Source organism: Chelonia mydas, chromosome 7 (assembly GCF_015237465.2).
Source record: "Chelonia mydas isolate rCheMyd1 chromosome 7, rCheMyd1.pri.v2, whole genome shotgun sequence".
Lineage (NCBI taxonomy): Eukaryota > Metazoa > Chordata > Testudines > Cheloniidae > Chelonia > Chelonia mydas.
The window spans coordinates 31331147-31348198 of NC_057853.1; the positions used below are offsets into that span (position 1 = coordinate 31331147).

At 43.7% G+C, this 17052-nt stretch overlaps 1 protein-coding gene across 3 annotated transcripts; it reads right to left on the bottom strand.

The window, feature by feature from the left end:
* Positions 1 to 511: 511 nt before the first annotated feature.
* SPDYC (speedy/RINGO cell cycle regulator family member C) lies at positions 512 to 15612 on the bottom strand. 3 transcript variants are annotated; one of them, XM_043550478.1, is made up of 7 exons: positions 15564 to 15612; positions 9655 to 9908; positions 8795 to 8853; positions 4302 to 4387; positions 2748 to 2919; positions 1582 to 1888; positions 512 to 837 (listed from the first exon to the last, which is right to left on the bottom strand). In XM_043550478.1, exons 2-7 carry the CDS (start codon positions 9872 to 9874, stop codon positions 770 to 772), a joined length of 912 nt encoding a protein of 303 aa, XP_043406413.1. In that variant the 5' UTR covers positions 9875 to 9908; positions 15564 to 15612; the 3' UTR covers positions 512 to 769. The 3 variants fall into 3 exon arrangements, with proteins under 3 accessions (XP_043406413.1, XP_007070401.1, XP_043406414.1); XM_007070339.4 differs by lacking the exon at positions 15564 to 15612 and adding an exon at positions 14422 to 14516 and having other exon boundaries at positions 9655 to 9910; XM_043550479.1 differs by lacking the exon at positions 15564 to 15612 and adding an exon at positions 14319 to 14405 and having other exon boundaries at positions 9655 to 9910.
* Positions 15613 to 17052: the final 1440 nt, after the last annotated feature.

The window sequence follows — 17052 nt, forward strand, 5'->3', positions numbered from 1 at the left end:
GCAGAGAGCATTCAGCTAGGTCAGTGAAGTCACCACGGCCCTGACAGAAATGGCATGTGTTGTATTTGCTAACCCTTGTGGTCATTCCCAGTAGATCAAGATAATGTGACTAACACTCCTAACATTGTGCAATTATTCTAGGTTAGAAAAGTGTGTTGTCATGTGTTAGCAGCCAGTACTAGTTGCTCTTAAAACAGAAGCCCAGTATTGATTACATTCTTCCCTCCCACCCCACCCAAATAAAGCCTTTTTGGTGCAAGTGGATATTACTGCCATTGAGTTTCCTTTGAGACCTGAAAGATTCAGGTGCTCTGCTCAAACAGACCTACCAGCAATGTAAAAACTCTGATTTTCTTCTCCAGGAATCCCTCCTCCACATCTGTGTTCATCCCAAGCCTTAAACAAGTACAACCATGACACCATAGGTCACTGCTATGCTCACTCAATATCAAGTTTTGTTGCCCTGATAATTGTTACATTCACCAGGATTCTCTATGAACAGAAAATAAACTTTTTCCTGGACATTTTTATTAAGAGCCTGTCCAGCTATTACATTGGCATTTGCACATTAAATAAGGCATATTTGAATAGCTGCATCAGCAAGCAATTTTTTTAAATACATAAGTACTGCCCTGTCTTCCTGTTCACAACCAGAATATATTCATAAAGTGCGTGGGGAAAACATACTTCTGTGAACAGCAGAATGAGAACAAGTCCAGTGCCACTTGCAGTTCCTTGGGAGGAGACATCTTGGTCCTGGAACAGTCAGTCACCCCACAGATCGCCAATCCATGCCAGTTCCATCAGGCTCCATAGTGACTCCTGGCTCCTGCAGGACTGCAGACCAAGAAACCCAAGAGGCTTAACATATAACCACACTGGCAAATCAAGTACCTATACACCTTACTGGGAAATACACAATTATAGCCACTAAACATTAAGTCAGTGGTTGGAGACCACACTGGCTCTTGGATTCCAATAAAACAGCAGACAGCATCTTGGTGCCAAGAACAGACTCCCAGAAGCAGAACTACTAGAGGGATAGCCAGAGTCACTACTTCTGGAGTGTCATCCAAAGTCACACCCCACCTCTTTGCTGAATTCTGCCCAGAGAAATGCAGCATCGACTCTGGAGGCAGCACAATCCATGCTTAATTTTCCATTTATGGTTTACAGATGTATGTGGGTGGCCCTGAAAAGGTTAAAATCTAAAGGGCTCCCAATAGCAGGCAAGTCTGAGGAGTAAAACTGGCCCGTTTCTTTGCCACGCGAGAGGGATTGTTTCCAGTTTCCTGAAAGAAACCATTACACTTAGCCCAGAGGGCTAGTTCTTCAGCATGAGGTTTAAATTAACTCAAGTACAGTAACTGCATCCAAACAAGTTTAACTTGCTTATCCCTAGAAGAGAAAGTGATTCCCATCAATTCATCTCACCACTAGTTATGAATATGGAAACTGGGCACTTAGGAACCCTATTCCTCTAAAAAAGTGTGTGCATTCTTTCCAAATCAGATAACAGAGCTGGAGGCAGGGAGAGAGGGACTGAGCTGGAGCCCGGGAGAGGGACTTGTCCCTACTTACTCTGCAGGCTATATGTTGCCACTGGATCCAGCATTATTTTATGAGGGAAGATAATAAAGTTCTGGGACCACTTGTTAGTGAATGGCAATAGGTCACCATCAGAAGTAATACTGGCACTTGGAGCATTTTCTGGGCTGCCTTCCTCTTCAGTCAGCTCACAAGTGCAGAGGGGGCAGCTTGGAGGTGTAACACCAGGTCCTCGGGGAAGTGAGTCCTTTTCATTCTTCAGGTAGCTTCTCAGTGCTCCACTGTGATGAAGGGGTCGTTCACGTGACCAAGCCCAGTGGGATGGCTCCTTTGACATTATCTAGATCAGAAGAGTATAGACCAGCCAATTTTTTTTCCTCGACACTGAATCTTTCTGGATTCATTTAAAATTGTATTCAGTAAGATTTAAAACTAAGGCTATATATATTATATATATATATATATATAATCTTGTCATACCTAGTCGTTTTAGTGTATAGTGCATGGGTGGCCAAACCATGGCTTGTGAGCCACACGTACAGTTAAAGTGTGGCTCGTCGAGCCCCTCCACGCCCCTATTCTCTAACTACCAGACTGGGAGTGGAGGAGCTTGGGACCCTGTGCCCCAGCAGGTGCATCCCAGCTCTTGAACTTCAGAAGATTGTTGTATGAGACTCAAAGGGTCACTAAGTTTGGCCACCCCGGTATAAGGCTTCAAAGACAGTAAGAACTACAGTGTAGCATCTGAACATTCCCCAGATGGATTTATTTATCAGACAGATTTATTGATATAAGAATGCTTTGATCATAACTAAAGCTAGAATAGCAACCGCTAATTAATGTTGGTGGGGAAGACATTTGTAGAACGTAAAGGTTGTGACTGTTCAGTAGAATCCTAGCCATCGCTGATCCACGAATCTTTAAACTTAAGTAGGATTCTGTACTAAGAGTGGTTTGAAAATCCTAGAGACTGAGGTTTTATTTAATGTCTGAGAAATAGCTAGACAGATGCACCCACTACGATATTCTTGACCTTCCTAGTGTGCTAGCAGGGACACTTATCCTCCCATGGTCAGTTCAGGCCTTAACCCTTTAGAGGAACTGGATTTTGCATAGATTATTGATTCTAGTGACTATTAACGTGTTAGCCATAGTCCAAGTATTACAAGCATGCAAAAAATATGTCTGCCATGGCTAACCTCATCACAACAACGCCGGCTGACCACTGCTCGGTAGTTCATTTTAGCCCAGAAGCCATCCCTCAGTTTTAAGAACTGTGGGAACAGCTGCCGCCAGTTGTCACCAAGGGCCCAGGGAAAGATCTCATACTTGTAATCCTCTTCATCTTCCTCCATGTCATTAGCCAAGTACCTGCATCAGGAAAATGGGGCAAAACAGGCTATATCCACAGAAATTCTTCTAACCAGTGCTTCTCAGAAGCACTCAGCCTAGAAAGTTGTATGGTACAGCCTGGAATTGTTATATTAGCTTTCAGTGTAACAAGTGTTAAGCCTTAACGCTCCAGCATTACATTGTATAAAAGAGGGAGCATTCTAAACCCACAGAACTCCAACATAAGAGGCTTTTGCAAATCACTCATTTGCAATAAAGGCCAATTGTGTTTAGGTGCATACAATAGCGCGTGAGTTTTTCCTATAGCTGCACAGAATACAAGTGGATTATGTTGTAAATGAGTTCTCACACAACATACGTATGACAGTAGATACTGATTCTATTAGATACGTATAGTTTGCAAGATGATGTGATTAGTTTGGGATTGGATTGATGCTGTGTTTGCCCTTAACAGGAATAATTCTCATTCACACCAACGTAGCTCTACACCACTTTGAAAGAGTAAAGTATCCTTACAAGTGGGTCCATAGCCAGAAGAGCTTTAGAGTAAGAATCAGGCCTCAAGTGCCCATGCAGTACATTCAGCTGCAGGTGTCATACCTAAAACCTTAGTACACGAAGGAGGGATTGAAGAGCAACCGATAGAGGCCTCTCCTGCTACTAGATCATGGAAGTGGAATTCACTTGCAAGCACTATGGGAGATTTCTGCAACTCCTGAAATAGTAATTGTGTTAAGACGGGGGTGGGGATTTTTTACATTCTCTCTCTCATTCATATATAATAAGATGTGTAGGAGCCCAGTCATAGACCTGGACGCCAATGTGCTAGGCACTATACAAACAGAATAAAATGCTCCTTATCCATAGAGAGAGAAAAAGACATAAGTATGACTTCGGGATCCCTGCATCCAGCCCATGTAATTAAAATTCATCAGGATCCCACTGATTTGTGTTTTATCATCATTAGCCTCTTGAAACAGAAGGTTAAAAAAAAAATATCTACTAGCCTCTACCCAATAATGAAGTCTAAAATTAGTGTTAGAGGGAAACCCTTTGAAATTGTCTACTTAAGCTAACTGGAAACACTGCAAGTAAATTGTGCTTCTCCGAGCTGGGGGACAATTATGGCTGATCAGTATGGCATGGGGAATTTTTGGGGGGCGGGGGGGTAGGTGCAGGGAGGTTTAAGTTGGGTATAACTTCTTCAGATACCGGTGTGTGTAATAGTGTCTGGGTCCACAGTAAACTATACTCCTAATAGCCATTCCTCCTGCCAAACCATTTGGTGGCATGGACTAGGTAACCCAATTCGTCTTCTCCATTCTGCTGTCTATGCATTATTTATATGGTGGGATCGTTACAGACTGGGATCACAAGGTTAAGAGCCACAAGGTACTTACAGAGCAGTGAAAAGGTTCATCCGTGTGTATTCACTAATATGCAGGCCAGCACGTTTGAAGTAAGTCAGAGCCATGGCTAGAAGATACTAAACAAGAGTTACCTTTAATAGACCCAGTTCTGGATCAGAAGAAACAAAATATGTTCTATCTAGTATTTAAGTTTAAAAACAAAAGAAATTGAGCCATAAGGGGAGTGAGTGAAGAAAGGAAGCACTTTTGTGGAGGCTTGCTAATTATTTGTATTATCATAGCCCTTAGGAGCCCCAGTCATGGACCAAGACCCCATTATGCTAGTCCCTGTGCAAACACAGAACAAAACTTCCAAGTACAAGACAGGAGACGGAGGGATACAGACAGGGGCGTACAAGGAAACAATGAGACAGTGTTGGTCAGCACAATAAGCAGTGGTCTATGCACACCAGTTAACTAACTGTTGGCAAAAAAATTTCCCGTAAGCTTCATGGCAGAGGAATTTGAAGGTGGATAGAGTTAGTTCTCCAGACATTTACAGTTAGCTTCTCCCAAGCGTGACAGGCAGCATGGGAAAAAGCATATGACAGCTTAGGACTGTCGTTCATTTTAATGCACCATCTATAGAATCCCAAGGTCCTTTACCAGAGTGACAGCTATAAGAAGTCAGACTGAGTGTCTGTTCTAAGCAGTGCTTAATTTGTGCCAGGGCTGAGCCCTGGCACCTTGAGGCTTGGCAGTTCATAGCCCCAGCACTTCTGGACTTGCTGCATCAGTTATGAATGTAATAAAAATATTGCTTGACCCCAGCACCTCTTTCATTACAAATTAAGCACTGGTTCTAAGCTCATCCATCCTCCCCATGGAAGGAAAAGGCCTGGGTAGAGACTGTCGAATTGTGGAAGTCAACGAATGGCTACATAGGTGGTGTCGGAGAGAAGGCTTTGGATTCTTTGACCATGGGATGGTGTTCCAAGAAGGAGGAGTGCTAGGCAGAGATGGGCTCCACCTAACGAAGAGAGGGAAGAGCATCTTCGCAAGCAGGCTGGCTAACCTAGTGAGGAGGGCTTTAAACTAGGTTCACCGGGGGAAGGAGACCAAAGCCCTGAGGTAAGTGGGGAAGTGGGATACCGGGAGGAAGCACGAGCAGGAGAGCACAAGAGGGGAGGGCTCCTGCCTCATACTGAGAAAGAGGGGCGATCAGTGGGTTATCTCAAGTGCCTATGCACAAATGCACGAAGCCTGGGAAACAAGCAGGGAGAACTGGAAGTCCTGGCAAAATCAAGGAATTATGATGTGATTGGAATAACAGAGACTTGGTGGGATAACTCACATGACTGGAGTACTGTCATGGATGGATATAAGCTGTTCAGAAAAGTTGGGGGAGTTGCACTGTATGTAAGAGAGCAGTATGACTGCTCAGAGCTCAAGTATGAAACTGCAGAAAAACCTGAGAGTCTCTGGATTAAGTTTAGAAGCGTGAGCAACACAGGTGATGTCGTGGTGGGAGTCTACTATAGACCACCGGACCAGGGGGATGAGGTGGACGAGGCTTTCTTCCGGCAACTTGCAGAAGTTACTAGATCGCAGGCCCTGGTTCTCATGGGAGACTTCAATCACTCTTATATCTTCTGGGAGAGCAATACAACGGTGCACAGACAATCCAGGAAGTTTTTGGAAAATGTAGGGGACAATTTCCTGGTGGAAGTGCTGGAGGAACCAACTAGGGGCAGAGCTCTTCTTGACCTGCTGCTCACAAACCGGGAAGAATTAGTAGGGGAAGCAAAAGTGGATAGGAACCTGGGAGGCAGCGACCATGAGATGGTCAAGTTCAGGATCCTAACACAAGGAAGAAAGGAAAGCAGCAGAATACGGACCCTGGACTTCAAAAAAGCAGACTGACTCCCTCAGGGAACTGATGGGCAAGATCCCCTGGGAGAATAACATGAGGGGGAAAGGAGTCCAGGTGAGCTGGCTGTATTATAAAGAATCCTTATTGAGGTTACAGGGACAAACCATCCTGATGTGTAGAAAGAATAGTAAATATGACAGGCGACCAGCTTGGCTTAACAGTGAAATCCTTGCTGATCTTAAATACAAAAAAGAAGCTTACAAGAAGTGGAAGATGGGACAAATGACCAGGGAGGAGTATAAAAATATTGCTCGGGCATGCAGGAGTGAAATCAGGAAGGCCAAATCACACCTGGAGTTGCAGCTAGCAAGAGATGTTAAGAGTAACAAGAAGGGTTTCTTCAGGTATGTTAGCAACAAGAAGAAAGTCAAGGAAAGTGTGGGCCCCTTACTGAATGAGGGAGGCAACCTAGTGACAGAGGATGTGGAAAAAGCTAATGTACTCAATGCTTTTTTTGCCTCTGTCTTCACGAACAAGGTCAGCTCCCAGACTACTGCACTGGGCAGCACAGCATGGTGAGGAGGTGACCAGCCCTCTGTGGAGAAAGAAGCGGTTCGGGACTATTTAGAAAACTTGGACGTGCACAAGTCCATGGGGCTGGATGCGCTGCATCCGAGAGTGCTAAAGGAGTTGGTGGATGCGATTGCAGAGCCATTGGCCATTATATTTGAAAACTCATGGCGATCGGGGGAAGTCCCGGACGACTGGAAAAAGGCTAATGTAGTGCCCATCTTTAAAAAAGGGAAGAAGGAGGATCCTGGGAACTACAGACCAGTCAGCCTCACCTCAGTCCCTGGAAAAATCATGGACCAGGTCCTCAAGGAATCAATTCTGAAGTACTTAGAGGAGAGGAAAGTGATCAGGAACAGTCAGCATGGATTCACCAAGGGCAAGTCATGCCTGACTAATCTAATTGCCTTCTATGATGAGATAACTGGTTCTGTGGATGAAGGGAAAGCAGTGGACGTGTTGTTCCTTGACTTTAGCAAAGCTTTTAACACTGTCTCCCACAGTATTCTTGCCAGCAAGTTAAAATAGTATGGGCTAGATGAATGGACTATAAGTGGATAGAAAGCTGGCTAGATTGTCGGGTTCAACGGGTAGTGATCAATGGCTCCATGTCTAGTTGGAAGCCGGTATCAAGTGGAGTGCCCCAAGGGTCAGTCCTGGGGCCGGTTTTGCTCAATATCTTCATAAATGATCTGGAGGATGGTGTGGATTGCACCCTCAGCAAGTTTGCAGATGACGCTAAACTGGGAGGAGAGGTAGATACACTGCTGGGTAGGGATAGGATACAGAGGGACCAAGACAAATTAGAGGATTGGGCCAAAAGAAATCTGATGAGGTTCAACAAGGACAAGTGCAGAGTCCTGCACTTAGGACGGAAGAATCCAATGCACCGCTACAGACTAGGGACCGAATGGCTCGGCAGCAGTTCTGCAGAAAAGGACCTAGGGGTTACAGTGGACGAGAAGCTGGATATATGAGTCAACAGTGTGCCCTTGTTGCCAAGAAGGCCAATGGCATTTTGGGATATATACGTAGGGGCATTGCCAGCAGATCGAGGGACGTGATCGTTCCCCTCTATTCGACACTGGTGAGGCCTCATCTGGAGTACTGTGTCCTGTTTTGGGCCCCACACTACAAGAAGGATGTGGAAAAATTGGAAAGAGTCCAGCAGAGGGCAACAAAAATTATTAGGGGACTGGAACACATGAGTTATGAGGAGAGGCTGAGGGAACCGGGGATGTTTAGTCTATGGAAGAGAAGAATGAGAGAGGATTTGATAGCTGCTTTCAACTACCTGAAAGGAGGTTCCAAAGAGGATGGCTCTAGACTGTTCTCAGTGGTAGCAGATGGCAGAACAAGGAGTAATGGTCTCAAGTTTCAGTGGGGGAGATTTAGGTTGGATATTAGGAAAAACTTTCACTAGGAGGGTGGTGAAACACTGGAATGTGTTACCTAGGGAGGTGGTGGAATCTCCTTCCTTAGAAGTTTTTAAGGTCAGGCTTGACAAAGCCCTGGCTGGGATGATTTAATTGGGAATCGGTCCTGCTCTGAGCAGGGGGTTGGACTAGATGACCTCCTGAGGTCCCTTCCAACCCTGATAGTCTATGATTCATTACCACTCCCTACAGTTTTCCCAAGGGCTAAAGCCTCATGCTTTCTCTCAGCCTAGAATGGGATTTATGGAAAGTTTGAAGAAAAGTGGTGGAGTCATTTGAGTTATGAATGCAAAAATATCAGTCTTCAGTGGTGATGAGGCTCTGGCCCGTGTGTTGAAGTTTGGTTTATAAGTTAGAGATCATAGAATATTAGGGTTGAAAGAGACCTCAGGAGGTCATCTAGTCCAATCTCCTGCTCAAAGCAGGACCAACACCAATTAAATCATCCCAGCCAAGGCTTTGTCAAGCTGGGCCTTAAAAAATCTCTAAGGATGGAGATTCCACCACCTCCCTAGGTTACCCCATTCCAGTGCTTTACCACCCTCCTAGTGAAATAAGATACTGCGTAAGAGTCAAAAAGTTAGAGTCATTAAACTACTGCGCATTGCTATTTAGAAAGGTTGTTATAGGGAAGTTGAAGGGAAGTAGGAGCATGAGGGACATACCTTATCTGAAATCTTGTAGCATATGTCCATAGACAAGAACTCTTGTACCAAGTCATCCTCTGGTAAAGGGAAGAAAAAGTGAGGCAGCTGTATTTAGTTGTTTCATATTGTTCAGTGATTGTTGCTTTCAGAATGTGAGTACTGTTTCCTACTCTAGGAATGGTGGAATCTTTGCAAAAATCTCTCTAGAGTGACCTGCCAAGGTAGTTTATAGCATGAATTTAGAACATGGTTCCAACACTGTTCTCAGACAAGAACCTTTCACAGCCTGTGGTCAAAGAAAGTTGCTGGAACTCTACTAAATATAGCAGCTTAAACATAGCTGTAGCTAGCAGTGCCATACTCCCAGAGTGGATAAAGTCTAGACTTCCATCAAACTATTCCATTTCTAAAATGGAATTTTAAGTATTTTGCACTTATGACACTTTGTTCAAGGTTCTCAGAGCACTTTAGAACAGTGGTATCATCCAACATTTAGAGGTGGAGATAAGGGAATTAAGTCAAAGAGAATTTTTTTTCCTTTAGAAACCCACATTTCCTTACTCCCCATACTGTGTGCTAAACACAGATAACATTCCCCTTTTGCAAGCAGTTATCAACTTGAACAGTCAAATCATCAACTTGAATCCTCCAGATCATTTAAAATTTATCTTGGATACAAAGCTTATCTTGTTACAGACAGTTAAAAATACCCCTTCCCTGCAATTCCCTACTTGGGTTTACTGCCAGTTGGTCACTGCAGTCTTATCCAGCCTTAGGAACCCATTCCCAATACACAATACAGTTTTGTATACCATCTTTTGTCTAAACTGTATATCCCAAGATGCTGGACAGTTTGAATGACTGGTCTAGCCTCCTACCCAGTAGGTTGAAGAAGGCTTCTTGCTCTTCCTGGTGTAGATGGAATGGAGGTCGCTGCATGCTTTTCAGCACTGCTATGGAATGCTCTCTCTCAGGGATTCGCATCCTGCTACGTGCTCCAATGCCCTTTGTGCTGTTGTGATGCGGCCTCATGTTCCCTGGCTTCACCCCAGTGGTGACCACAGGAGGGACATGGGAAATACTCTGAGTATGCCTCATTTTTTTGCTGGTATTAGTGGAGGCTCAGGGGCTTTTCTGCAGTGGAAAGGGATTAAGAAGTAGAATTAACAGAATTGGTAATTCAATAGGAAGCTCTTTCAGTAAAGGTTACCATTTCCAAGTCAAGCTTGAATCAGTAGCAATCAAGAGCTGTTATCACATAATGGCTGTTTGGTGGCCTGTGAGATATTAGTTATTGGTTTTGTAAAACAGATAACTATCCACTGGGAAGTGGATTAAGACCCATCACAACAACTGAAGTTGGACAGCCGCCTTCATTGGCGCAGTCAGCCTTTGAGTTGCATAGATTGAATACCGTTCTTCTCTAGAGGCAGGCTTAAGGCACAGTGGCACCCAGTTAGAGCATTGAGAGACAGTTCGCACTGCTACTGCCCATGTTACACCTGTTCTAGATACACAACAATAACTTGCGTTTCCACAATTGTCAAGCTGTCATGCCCACCAGCACTAGATGGCGGGGGGAGGGGGGGGCAAAAAAAAAACAAACAACAAACTTGACCAATCCAGTTTCACTGTCCAAGCTGAGTAAACGTTTCGAAAAAAAGGAAAAGCAAATCAGGTTTAAAAAAAACCTAAAACCTAAGGCCTATGTTTTCACAAGATCCTAATGATTATGGGTACTCGAGACACCTTAAAGGGGCCTGATTTTCAGAAAGCACAGAGCACCTACTCTCTGAAAAATCAGGCCCATTTAAGGTGTCTCGAGTTCAGCACCTGCAATCATTAGGATCTTGTAAAAATTGAGACCTTAGTTTTTAAATCAAAGATTTTTTTTTCTTTACAATGTACTTAATCAAGATAAATGAATGTAAGGGCAATGGGGAGAAAAATCCCTCCAAAATGAAAATAAGTCAGTAGTTGAATACATACAGACAAACCAAGAGAATAATGGTCCCTCTGCTAGCCTTTCAAAATTACTGCTCATTATACATCCAATGCTGCAGCACAAGACTATCAATTTACATTCTCTGTTTATTAATTCAGAATATCCTGCCTTTGCCCACACAGTGTGGAACTCCGTGACTCATTAGCTATATGGTGCTGACTTGTATAAATCTAAAAGGAAAAGCTTAACTTGTTTTAAAACTCCTGTAACTATGTTTTAAATCACTCCTACAATACTCTGGACTTGCAAAGAGCCTTTTGCCAAAACTTGAGCACAGATTTACCAATCTAAACATTTAACTGTTTTTAAAAATAAGAGCTTTAACCATTTAACTGTGCATGTGGGATGGGGAAGGAGGGAGCCATACAACAATACCTGTTAAATTTAAAAGGATAAAGTCAGCAGAGATAGGTGAAAATGGAACTGTGTAATTAATCATGCTAAAGACACATCAATCATTGGTGCCTTAAAGCCTTCCAAAATACCAGTTTAGACCTCTGAATTCCCATGTAAAATTCCCTGTACAACACACACTCAGCCAGTTACTTGTTTTAGGGTGAAGAGTAGGTGTTAAGACATTGTCAAATCTGTTATTGTAGATTAGGATCTAAACTCCTCCCCTCCTTTTTAATCCATTTGCAGAACTATGGTCCCCACCAATTCAAACCAATATTTCCAATGCCATTTTCTAACCCAATAACTAATTTACACACCGAACAGAGAGAAAGTAATTAACATGCAGGTGTCAGGATTACTATAGACAGTGAGAAAATTATAATATAAAAACTTTCACAAAGGAGATGTTTTCCCATTCCTTTTAAGGTGTTTGCCCTGGTCCTACATTTCTGTCTATGAATGCATTTAGCTAGAATACCCACATTTAAGTACTTTAGAAAGTAATACAAGACTATATTTTGGGAAAGGAATATTACTACAGTAACTGACCACGCTCCCCGGCAGGAACACCAGGCAGGCAGAATGGGGCAAGCCCCCGCGCCCCGACCCCGCTCCTTGGCAGGAGCGCCAGGCGGGCGGGTGGAGGGGGGCGAGGCAAACAACCTTACAACGGAACGTTGCACAACTTTAAACGAGTATGTTCTCTAATAGATCAGCAAACTAATAATGAAAGAATGTTAACTGGGACGACATTAAGTGAGGAGTTACTGTATGTCAGACCTACTATGAGTGGAGAGAATCTCAAATCACCTCATGTTTAATTTCCACATGCTTTCCATCCCTATAAGGCCCCACATCTTTGTTCAGCTTGTTTTTCCAACCTTCCCTCCTCCCCTGCCAACTTCACCAACTGTTTCCTAACTTAAACACCTTCCCCCTACCTCCACTTCCCCCCAAAAGAAAGAGTAGTTTAAGTTTAGTGGTCTCTTCCCAGCAAGTGGTAAATAAGATTAAACTGGAAAACAGGATTTAAAATTTGTTCTGAAGTCTAAACAATTTTTTCCTACACCTACACAAGCCACAGTGATTTTTTTGGCCTCCATTTGACCATTCCGATAATATTTTTAACAATCTCACCAAAAAATTAACATTTAGGTATTCTGTAACCTCTTAAAGTCCGTTCCTCACAGGAGGCAATGGAAATAACATTTATAGAGAGAAAATACTTATTCAACAGCAAGACTAATCAACTCTACCAGACAGACCTTCTATGACTGCTGACTCCATATTGTATGTAATATTCTTCAAGAATGAATTTTAATTAGTGAATTACCACCAGTCTAGATAATTAATACAACATTGGGTAAGAGGGATCATTTCTCTCTCTCTCTGGGGACATGGGGCAGAAGACAGGCAATTTGTCTCAAATGTAGATTGAATTCCCCCATTTAAAAGGTTTCCCTTCCTAAAGTGAGTGTCAAATCCAACACACTAGTTTTCTCCTCCTCTCCTATCCCCACCCTACTTTTCATCTGTACAAGCATCCTCCTAACCTTTAGTGTAAAACCAATCCCAAGAATACCACTAATTAACCTTGAAGTTCCCAGAATCACTTTCAGGGCACACACTATTAAAACAGTTTGATGGGTCTAATCCTTGCATCCTTTTTTAGCCATAGAGTGAGTGTTTGTGTGTGTACAGCTGGAATACCAAATAATTTCTAAGTGATCAAAATGCCTCCATGCAGGATATCACTTGGTAGTTCTACTACTATGAAGTCAGATCCTGCAACTCTGAAACAATCAAGCAGTACATGTTGCCATTATATACTGTAGCCCTTTTCAAGTGCATGCACTATCCCAATTTTACAGAGAAGAAAAAACTGGGGCACAGAGATGTGAAGCAACTTTGCTCCAAGGCTCAGAATAAGGTATGGAACCTGGGCATTCCAATGCCTAGTTCTGTGCACTAGTCAACACTCCATTCCAGAGCTGGGAATAGAATAGAAGCCCTCTGCTTTAACTAATGGGCATGCTATCTAGCCACAGCCTGCCTGGCCATTTTAAGTACCTACTTAGACATACAACCTTTCCCCCCAGCCCCATTTAATTTTTCAACACCTCAAATGAAGCAAAAGTGATCCATTTTCATATTTTTGAAATGAACTATGGACTGTAGAGGTCACAATTGCCAGTTTTAGCAAACGTGGTATCCAGTTTGGAATGACCTGGGGCCAATACCACATGACAGTTTTGACCCAACACCTGGGCTTCTTGGAATTAAAGGAAGTTTTGGGCTTTACATGGTCTTAAGCCACCAAACTTTGACCACATAACTCAGCCCATCAGGCTAATGCAATTGGCAAATTTAGGGCAAGAAAGATTTTCACCTCAGATTTCCACATCTGGGGTTGTTTTGTGTTTATTTTTAAGAGCTAGACTAAAGTCAGATGAAACCCAACCATTTTGGGCACTTACAAATATCAAACAAAGGTTTAGGCTCATGGACCTTTGTGGAAAGCCTAAGCCACCGCATTAAATGGGGCAGATCTAATTCACCAAAAAGACAGCCTTTCAGGCAAATGTAGGGTTCATAAGAAAAGGGGAGGAAACAGTTTGCACAAACCAAGCCAGCTGTATTTCACCCACTATCTTGACCCACTATCCCCTTAGTCTATATGGCAGCTATAAGAAGAGTATTTGGGGGTGGGGGGAGCATTGGTGCCTTATTTCCCTCAGGTAGGGGAAATGATTGGGGATCTTTCACACGCACACTCCCAAATACATACATAAAGGTACATTGTTACCCCCTCAGTATGTGTAGTGGAATAATATGAAAGGACTTTTTACACCACCACCTTACCCATTACAGCAGGGCATGAGGGTGGTAGGAGGGACATTTCTGGGGTCACCACTGACACCCCACCTGATGCATTATTACCACATCGGTGCATGGAGCCAATACTACGCCCTCAGTATCTGGGGTGACCCTCCCACACACAACTTGGTGCCTCGCTCATCCCCGGGGGGGCGGGAAATGTAAGGCACCATTTTGAGGAAGAATAGAGATTCCCTTTTCCAGGCAAAGGAGCCTCCAATTTACCCCACAGTTTTAATATGAGGAATGGTTAATACCCATTACCCCTAGGGGGCCATGGGGGGAGCGTGAGGGGAAGGGAGGGAGCCGCTACGCCTCCCGTTGTGGCTCCTCCCAACCAACTGCTTTTCCCGCCTCCCCCGCTCACCTGAGCAGAGCAACCAAGCAGCGCGCACGCGCGCAGCAATCACGCAGGGATGGTATCAACCTTACCCCGCCCCCTTACCCACTGTTGGCTTCTATAGGCTCAATCCTGCCAGCTCCTAGCCAATCAGCGATGGGTAGACCGGCCACTGGCAAACCCCTGTCAATCAAAGAGCAGGAAGTCAGAGGCGGGACTTCAGTCCCTATTAGCCCGTGGGAATGGGCCGTGCGGGAGGAGAGGGGTGTTGCTCAGAGCGTAGGCTAAGTTACGCTTCACATGGCTCTGGGCTCCAGGGGCTCTATTTGAGGCCCACACAGCAACTCTCATTATGTATTTATTATAGGGTCGCCTGCAAACATAACTTCCTATAGCAGCATGTATATCAGGTCAAGCTGCCCCCATCCCACACTTGGGAGTCAGGACTCCTGGGTTTTATTGGATTCTGATGAGGTTTCTGGGAGCTATTCAGACTCCCAGCCAATAAGTCTAAAGGGATATTTATTATAGAGTCACCTGTCAATATAGCTTCCTATAGGAACTTGTGTGTCAGAGCATGGTGAAATCAGCCCACATTTAGCACAACAGAGTCAGGACTCCTAGGTTACATTCCCAGCTCACCATGTGACCCTAGTGTGTGGCAAGTCACATACCAGCCTGGACCTCCCATCCTTTGTCCAAATGTCCCTGTTATTTTGCAGTGGTGAGGGTGACAGCTAAAACAAAGTCTCATTGGGGCTCAGGAAGCACAACACACCAAGAGCAGTGCCGTGACTAGATTATCAGACATGGTTGTGTGAGCTACAAAGCCTCAAGATCCCTGCATGGCATGCACAGCTATAGTCTAGTCTAATACATGCACAACTGCCAGCTTGTCAAAGCCCCCAACCTGCCATACAGTTTAACAGAAAAACCTGCCATCCACTTTAACACACACACACATACCTACCTGTCATCCATGTTAAAGCACAACTGGCTTCCAGACAGTCTTAAATACACACACGCCCTTTCAGATTAACACACACTTCTGCCATTCAGTTTTGCACATGCAAAGGAACAACTGATGCCCAGTTTTACACACATATCTGCCATCCTATTTTACGTTACTTAGCCCTTAAAATTCAGATTACAATGCCCACCATACTGACCAATATTGTCTAATTGTTTCCTTGTACTCCCCATCTGTCTGTATCCATCTGTTGTCTCATATCTTATACTTAGATTGGAAGATCTTTGGAGCAGGCAGCATCTTTTTGTTCTGTGTTTGTACAGTGCCTAGCACAACGGGGTCCTGGTCCATGACTGGGGCTCCTAGGTGCTATAATAATAATAAGTTAATAAATAAATAACGTGATGGAAAGGCATTTGCAAGGCCTGAAACACAATAGGTTAATGTACTCGGCTATCAATTCTATGCACATGGGTTCAAATTTTAGTTTAGGTCACAAGTGAAAAGGTCCTTGGTGCCTTATTTGTGTGCATTGCAAGCATATTTGGCAGTCAGCTCAAGGGAGCTCTGGACTGGAAAATCAGCCAGTACTGTGGGATAAGATTGAGATGTATTGGAAAACCGTGTGTACTGAGAACAAGGGGCCCAGCACTACTTAGACATTTACATGAGTGGTGGATATAATTTGCTACCAAATTAGAACAATGGAATTTTACACACCCACTTTTGAACTCACTTCGCACTGGTGTAAATGACTACCAAAGGTGAAGGGCAGTGCAGAAACAGACCCCCAGACTAGAACAGCAGTACTGCTGAACCATCTTGAGAAGCATTGGTTTGGCAGAGCTATGTGGTGAATCTGGGATTAGAAGGGTATTGCAAATCAGGAGAAATTAACAGTATAAGGGAAGTTTCCAGCAACTGCCCACACCAGAACACTAGGCATATGCTTTACTTTCTTGAGCACTAAATTAACTCACAAATAAAATGAAAGGTTTCAGAGTAACAGCCGTGTTAGCCTGTATTCGCAAAAAGAAAAGGAGTACTTGTGGCACCTTAGGGACTAACCAATTTATTTGAGCATAAGCTTTCGTGAGCTACAGCTCACTTCATCGGATGCTTATGCTCAAATAAATTGGTGCCACAAGTACTCCTTTTCTTTTTGCAAATAAAATGAAGCACAAGGTTGTTTGTTTTGCAATAATTTTATTCAATAATAGAGGCACAGAACTGCATTTAATTTAGTTACATACATTTGCACCCTGAAGGATTTCTTGCAGGAAAGACTGAGCATCTCAGAATCAGAAGTGTTCACTTTCTGATGCAAGTGAACAGTAAGACAGAGTCAGATCTGTTACCATAGTGGCAGGGAGGTGACAAATGCAGAATAGAGAGGATACTTTATTCTCTCTGATCTCTCTCTTTCGCTTCTTAATGCTCTCAGGACTATAGCACGTACTATAGCACGGGGTGCAGCATATTTTTCACTTGTGTAGGAAATTTTACAGTCAAACTTACCACTGATATCCAAGGATCTCACAGCATTATCTCATAGTATCCTTATCCCTATTTTAAATCTGGAAAAACTAAGGCACACAGAGCTTACTTGCCCAAGGTCACTCACATGGCAAGTCAGTGCCAGAGCTACAAATGGAACCCCAAGAGTTCTGACTTCCAGCACCACCCCA

What these genes read in the sequence shown, in the direction of transcription:
- SPDYC (XM_043550478.1), bottom strand. Translation starts at nt 9,874, where the DNA reads ATGAGGCATACTCAGAGTATTTCCCATGTCCCTCCTGTGGTCACCACT. An exon ending in GCTACAAGATTTCAGATAAG is followed by an intron (nt 4,388 to 8,794) that starts GTATGTCCCTCA and finishes ACTCTTGTTTAG; the next exon opens with TATCTTCTAGCCATGGCTCT. An exon ending in GGCAACATATAGCCTGCAGA is followed by an intron (nt 838 to 1,581) that starts GTAAGTAGGGAC and finishes CTTGGTCTGCAG; the next exon opens with TCCTGCAGGAGCCAGGAGTC.